The 7,629-nt window shown below is 43.3% G+C and overlaps 1 protein-coding gene across 11 annotated transcripts in view; it reads left to right on the forward strand.

Annotated features, from left to right (window-relative positions):
• The window catches only part of LOC111251442 (uncharacterized), a 62,360-nt gene extending 59,303 nt beyond the window's left edge, over positions 1 to 3,057 (forward strand). For all 11 annotated transcript variants that reach the window (XM_086989827.1, XM_022808012.2, XM_086989829.1 and 8 more), the window contains 2 exons: positions 1,563 to 1,953; positions 2,158 to 3,057. In XM_086989827.1, the coding sequence (XP_086845953.1) occupies positions 1,563 to 1,953; positions 2,158 to 2,200 (434 nt within the window). In that variant the 3' untranslated portion in view covers positions 2,201 to 3,057. The remainder of the gene's footprint in view (positions 1 to 1,562; positions 1,954 to 2,157) is intronic.
• The last annotated feature ends 4,572 nt before the right edge of the window (positions 3,058 to 7,629 follow it).

Consider the following 7,629-nt stretch of genomic DNA (forward strand, 5'->3'; position numbering starts at 1 on the left):
CGCGCACTTACACCACGAATGATCAGGAGAAATGCGGTGACTATATACAACAAAAGAAAGTCGCTTGTATCAGATTCGGTTGGGCTTGAGATAGATATTCCCGATGGGCTGGAACTTATACGGGCTTCTGCCGTTCGGTAATAGTCTTATTATTATAGATCTTTGATAAACCTAAACAGAAGACTTTTTACCTATAACTCAGTGCCTGTTCGATTATTTGAGATATAATAACAGAGACAGACAAAGTTTAAAAACGCACAAAAGTAATCTAAGCGACTCTCATAATAGGCGCTGTCATGTCATTGTTCTTGGACGGCTGCTCTGAAAAATATTGCCTGGGCAGAAAGTATAACCGGAGAAAAGCAACCCAAAAAGATGCAACGGTAAACACATGTTGCGGGCATACATTTGTATAAAAGTTACTTTTTCTTCCGTTGCATACATTACTACCGATCTGATCGATGCCTGGTTGGTTTGGCTGATATTTGAGCTACGAGTGTCATTAGTGGTAGGCCAGTGTGCGATACTGTGGGCAAACTACTTTGTGGCCACAACAGATACGGTACAAGAGACCCAAAATTGAAGGAGTAAACGTAGTAAACCCATCGACACGACTGCCCTTACGGGTGAGAGCGGAGGCCGAAGGCGAATCAAAAAAAACGACCAAAAGAGAAAACGGGTCGTTTTTCCAACTTACTTGGATGGATGGGGAACTTCGAGAGCTTGAGGACTCCAAGTCCCCTGAAGAAAGCGCATTGTAGCGTGCCTATTGAATGGTTGTGAGCTGGTTCACTGGTTTGTTAGTTACTAGCGTGTTTTGTTCCCTGTACTACATCGGAGAGGGAAAGCGAGAGCAGAAGCTATGGTGGGAAGCCACGAGACGGGCCGTTTGCTTGTTCTACAAAAGTTATTGCTACTTCAGCGAGACTGTTTTGTGTGTGGAGTGTGTCCGAGTGTGGGGGAGATCACTGAAACTCCGATGCAGAGGAGGTCGAGGATATACTTCTGACAGCCACGGACCGACTCCGCTGAGGTCAGAAACGATATTGGTTTGTTTGCGGTCTTTGTCAAGGACCACCAAGACCTGTTGCAAATGGCTAGCTAGTCTAGCATTGCTTGTCTTATACACCATCAAGTGACGCCTGGTACCCTTCCTGTAGTTACGGGCGAACCTTTGATGCAAAGACTCGTTTTAACTAACAAGCCTAGAAAAGGAATAATAGATACACCGTCACAAATATCTTATTTAAAATTAATGTTTATTTAAAAAGCGATTCTTTGCTTACACGGAAGATGAAAATCAATTAGCGACTACAATAAGTTAGCTGAAATGAATCCAATCGCCAAGCTAAATCTAGCCCCACTGAAGTTGTTAGACCTCTTTGTTTTTCAAGTTTTATTTTTTAAACTTGATTTGCCCTTATCGACTTGCTCTCAAATTACATATGCGGGGCGAAGATTAGATTGTTTTGTTTACTCGTGTAAACTGCTATGACTACTATCGGCGTTGCATACACTACAAGTTCACTCTATATACATATTATGATTTCTATCTATTTCAGAAGTCGATGTCGAGGACAGAGATGAAACTGAGGGGCGTGAGCAAGCACCGAATGCAGGAAAGGTGCTATCGTCAAGTCCAAGCCCGGTGCAGAGTCTCGGAGTAAGACCTAAAATCTGGAGTCTAGTCGATACTGCAACAGAAGCCGCTGAAGGTTCACCCTGTGCATCGCCTTCGTCGAGTCCACGACATCCACCATTGACGCCTGATCAGCTGCTGGCAGCTTCGCGGTTATACGGCCAGCATGCCCAGACTGTACATGAACAATGGTGCCAGGCATTTGCGCAAACTGCACTTCAGCAACAGGACCAGCCGCAGCAGCAGGAGCAACAGAATCCCCAACAGCCATTACAGAAAACGCGACAACGGACGCCATCGCCCGAAGCAGCCAGGTCTCCTTTACCGTCATAGCCTATTGCGTCCTGTCATATATATATATATATATATATATATGCATAATATAGATAACTAATGGATAGAATAGCAATGGCAAGAAGCAGACTTCCTCACCCTGTGATCATCCGTCGTTCACTTTTTGTTTTTGTTTTTAGCACTTTTTTAATACTTTCCTTTCCATACTTCCTGTTGTTCATCAGTGTCATCGCTACCATCGCCATTTGTAACAAGCTGATCAGATAGCATCATCTTCAGTCATCTCGTGCGAGGAACGCTATACTTGTGAAATATTAAAAACAAGAAAGCTTCCGTTGCTGAATATTGATATCTAGCTAACTTGTTTCAGTACCGATGCTAACGAGTTAATAATAATAATAACATTAATAGCGACGTTGTCTATGCACGTCCTTGCTGTTGCTACGATATCAGCAATGATGTTTATACTACACACACCACAAATCCAAAGAGCGGATCTCGGAGACATCCCGTAGAAACAACGAAAACAATAATAAAAGTAATAACAACACTCGATTATTGACATCTTAGTACTAATCGTAGTAGAAAGTAGGTAAATGATTAGTAAACAAGAGGCACGTAAACAAATCAACGAACGTGGAAGTTTTGTATTCTCGTCTAGATGACGGACGTTTATTTATTTGTCACAGAACAAAAACAACAGCGTTTACGCACGTCCCGTCAATGGCTATTTCAATTAACGAGGTTCACGTGTATCAGCGTGATTGTGCATTAGATAGAGAACAAAATAAATCGACGGTAGGTCTTTGTGGTCGTGAGGCTAAGCAACCCGCAACGGGTTTCGCGGTTCAATCAGAACCTACGTGTAAATACAAATATACATTATCAATAAACCTATGAGGAACAAGCGCAAAAACAATTCTAAATATTATACAAGTATACATATATAGTTATATAGGAGTGTGTAAAATGCTTTGCTGTTCACAGTGAGAACTGGGTTCGAGTAAGGAACGCCTGAAAGAAATTAGAGGGTGCATGTTCTGTTTCTTAGGGATACAAAGGAAGGAACCTGTTCACGACTCTTGTGTCAGATTAATAAATATATTTAAATAAAGAATATTTAAGTACGTGACTCATTATTTCGGCATTTTAGATCGCGAGCACTTGGCCAGGAACCTACTAGCCAATAATAGCATCAATTATGACACTTGAATAATAGAATAGTTGTACAAACAGTTGTATCCCGAATAGACGGCAGGATCTAAATATGTACATAAGCTCTATTTCAACTGACCCGGTCGCCCACACTGAATGTTTCGGATTTTTCTAGCAGTCGACTTAGGCAACAGGTAATTAGTGGTATATATCGTAGAAGTATTCGACCACGATCAATGTATCGCTTGTGTCTTCACTGAAACGGCTTTCTCTCTCTCTATATGTACGCGGCGGGAAGACGAGAACTCTTCATTTTGGTCCGAAGTTTAGGCCCGGTTTGCGCTGCCGGTAACGAGTAGAAAAAACAAATTTGTTCGTAATTAGGGACAGGCCTGATTTCGATCTGCTTCGTGCCAACTAACGCTTACTATTATTTTTTCTTTTCTCTCACATGTAGCTGCCATTTTTGCTACTGATGTTGTCACTGGTCGTGCTGTTATTGTCAAGATAATGTATATATTTTTTTTGCATTCTAGATCTGAGCTGTGCAAACAAACGCACGTCGACATCTGAATAGTGCTATATATGTATATATACACACATATAATATCACCATTTATTTCCCCTGGCAGTAATTACAACACGAAGAGTTATTGTGACGGTTAACGTCGTTTTAAAGCGGCGATAGCAGTGCTCATACATGCGCTTATATGTATGTCGTATAAATGAGCTTAAAATGGCTCCCTTTTGTCCGACGTAGCGGTGAGGCCTGCCTTTATTAGTGGTTCCATTGCCACTGTAGCCGCTTCTGTGCTTTCTACCTCGATTATTGCACGTTATCAGATGCTTACAATTGGAGCTGTTTTCCCTATTTCGCTGTGTCAAGCTGACGCGCGCTGGTGATGGTAACCGTCACGGCGGGATGGAGGTGGTCGCGAATGCAAGAGGGCGGGGGCATTCGAGTGAAAAAGAAAAACAAAGTAAATCTCTAACTGGCTTTATGAGTTTGAGCCACTACATACAATAAAACATTTGACAACTCAATAGACACAAAACAAGATGGAACGAAGACAGCAGGCTCTGTGAAGATACTGCATGCGTTTTTCTAAAAGGACACTTAACGGGACGTAAACACTTCACTTAGCTCTCCTCTATGCTTTTATACTAAGCTTTGTTGAAATAATGGAAAGTCTTTAGGCAGACAGTGTACATAAGCAGCTACAACATATAGTGAGACCTCTAAGTTTGCAGTATCAGAGAGTCGACTCGCATGTATCTCCGGATCGTACACTTAGTGGTATTGTGATAAACTCTTAGAAAGTACTTTTATTGTATACGCACTTACATAGTGTCTTAAATAATACACGAACCGTACTTTTGAGAAAGGACTTATTTCCAGAACTAATAGCTGTCTAATAGGTCTGCGAATGGCAGAGGTTTCACTGGACACGTTACCGGAAGACGGTGACAGGCAGTGTCGACCACTCAGGTGATCAAATCGCTTCATTGCTTATGCTTCATAAGTTTCGTTCGGGATTCATAAGGTTCGTTTCGGGATAAATCCGATCGCAATGGTATACTGGCCATTTCGGAAGGTCTTACAAGTGGAGAAGCTCGAACAACTGAATCATGTCAGCGCCTTTTTTTTCATAAGAGCGCTGGGATTATACACACTGACCTGAAATAGTCTAGCGTATGTCGTAGCTTACTGGCCACTGCTCTTTAGGGACATACGCCATCGTTTTGAGCTCATAACAACGGAGGTTAGTGCAGATCTGTTTACTTGAAGCCTGATAACGAACGCTGAGTCAAAGGGGTCACTCGCTTTGCCGTGCATGGTTTCCACCATAGACTCTGCAGGAAAGCAGGTTACCATAAACCTAGCAATGCATGTAGGCGCTCCAGATGCGCGGAAAATTTTGATAGAAATCATGCCAAAACATCTTCGGTTAAGTTGATTTTATAAATCCAACTTACAAGATTAGGCGCGCCGAGATTGTCCGAAAGTTTAATACTGCAACGCAGCTGGTTTTCTTGCGTTATTTACTCGTAGTACTAGTCATTTTTCAAATGAGCCAACAAGTAATTAATGCTGGTCCTCTGGCGGCCAAATGAGCTTGTGACCATCGCGTTGTTTTTTGCCAAGTAATATTTATTTTATATATATAATATTTACATATTTATTTACATAACTTGCAAAATATCCTAGCTGGCAAGCTGCATTTCCTGCCGCAATTTGACGCGTAGGCAAAGTCGACTTGTGATGGCAGGCCGAAATCGATGTCAAATTCAACCTGAAGCAGCACTAATTATCCTTAATGTTGTAGTCGTCGCATTAAACGAATCACCAGTAAACAACTATGGCAACACTCACAGTACGAGGGCCAGCAGAAGGACGTAGAACAAAACACTTTACCATATCACCGATGCTGCCGTTATAGTCTCTTTTGTTATGTTTTCGTGTTTGTGCCGCCTCGTTAGATTAGGCGGGGGCGACGGGAGCAATGTCGACCACGTCGCTAAGCGGCCCTAATAGTCGTACTAACATGGCTCGACTCAGCATGGAAGAACCTGTGAGTCACATTTCCGCTGCCATGCATACACACGGATGGACCATCATTTCCGCTAGCAAACGACTGAACGAGAGAGGGAGGGAATGGGTTATTGCTTTGATTAACCTCCTTCTGTCACATGAGCGTTCTCTATTTTGTCGCTTCGACGGCCTAGAAACGAGCTAGGACGAGAAACGAAAATTTCATCCATAGAAAAAGTGGGTACTGTCGCCGATGCGACGCCGCACTCTGATCTTACGAGCTTGAACTTTACGTGGAAGAAGAAGAAGATTCGGTGTCGACTCGGATCGGGCTACCGGTCGTGGTGCCACTAGCAGCAGCAGAAGGATTCAAAAATAACGTAACAATAGTTATAATGATATTACATAGTAATGGCTAATTCGACGCTGTAGACCCATTCTGCAGTTGTTGGTTCGCTTCTCCAAGCGCTTCCGATGCAGGTACGTTGGATCGTACTCGCATGACGTACGCCCTCCACTGGTGTTTGTTATTTCGTACTTTTGCTACCGGTGGTCGACAAGCCGATACTGCCTGTTGCTGTTCTTTCTGGGATCGCTCAAGCGTCTAATGATAACTACTGCTACAGATATTTGTATTTTTCAGTGTTCGTGCTGTCGTCTTGCCCAACAGGTTCAACCCAACCGATGATGGTTCTCTCTTCATTGTCTTTTCTAGTGGGCTTTCCGTGTCGCTGCTGTCGGCGATGCTACCGCTGTCGCCGTGACTATCAGCGCCGCCGCAGCCTCTCAAGCCGCTGATGGGAAGCGGGAACGCAGGCGTACGTTCGAAGCAAGCGACATGTTGGACAGGCCACAACTAGTATGTGTGATCATAAAAATAGTGCCATCAACCGCCAACAACAACAACAACAACGCTTCATACAACGTATGAAGAGAAATCAGCAACCGCCTGCAGAAGTAAGAAACAAGATGCCGTCCATTGCGAAAGGCAGCGTCACTTCAGTATGACTCCTCATGATAATGCTCCAGGTATGCTGAAATTAATAGCTGTTTCAACTGCAATTATAAAATAGCTAGATGATAATATGGATAGTGCTCTTTATGCAACAGCACCTGTACAATTCAGATACTTGATAATCCCAACCCAAATGCTTTACAATACGGGGGTAAGCTATGAACCCCCAGATTGTGTGGCTAGCAGAGTGAAAACGATTTACAAGAGCACATTGTTTATTAATCCAGAATATATATATGTCCTCGCGGAAGCTTGCTTCGCTGCCTAATGCTTTTGGCAGACATCACCATTACAAAATGGTTTGTGCTATACGACATTCCAAGTAGGCGTTCAGGCTGTCGTTTTGCTGGCGACAATATGTCGTATTGTACCGCACCTATTCGACAGACCTGCGATCAGTTTACATAGGGTGACTTAACTCTGCCCGTTTGTTTTTATCCGTTTATGTTTCCCCGTCTCTTTTTCTATGTGTGGACATCATAGAATGAGTGCGTGCGTTTCAACGTTCGTTCAATGACGTCGCCAAATGCGACAATGATTGACATCCGACGATTTCGGGTTGTCGTGCAGTTATCCCCCATGGATCAATGATCAAGAACGATCTTTAACCGTTAGGGCGGATCGTGGGAAGGCGAGGTCACGCGAGGTGCACGGTTGAAGCGCTGTTTTTCCATCGCGTCGCAGCAGCCCTACTTGCCATAGGAGGCTGAATTTTGTAAAGACAGGAGCGAGCGAGCGAGTGATCAGTGTTGACGCTACTCTTATTATTATTACGATTTAGGCTGCCGCTATAGCTAATAGTCGCTTAACAAGCTTCAGGCAGCGAAAAATCAGATCTTCAAATATCATTACCGAAAAATCAGTTTCTCCCAAATCCGACAGGCCATGTCGACAATGTCAGATACCTGAACAGCTGTTTGTTGATTTAGCGATTGCCGACCTATTACGAGCATCAGATTATTACTTACGTTTAGCATTACGGGGCCGTAGAAT

The sequence above is a fragment of the Varroa destructor genome, unplaced genomic scaffold, assembly GCF_002443255.2.
Source record: "Varroa destructor unplaced genomic scaffold, Vdes_3.0 BEIS01000005.1, whole genome shotgun sequence".
NCBI lineage: Eukaryota > Metazoa > Arthropoda > Arachnida > Mesostigmata > Varroidae > Varroa > Varroa destructor.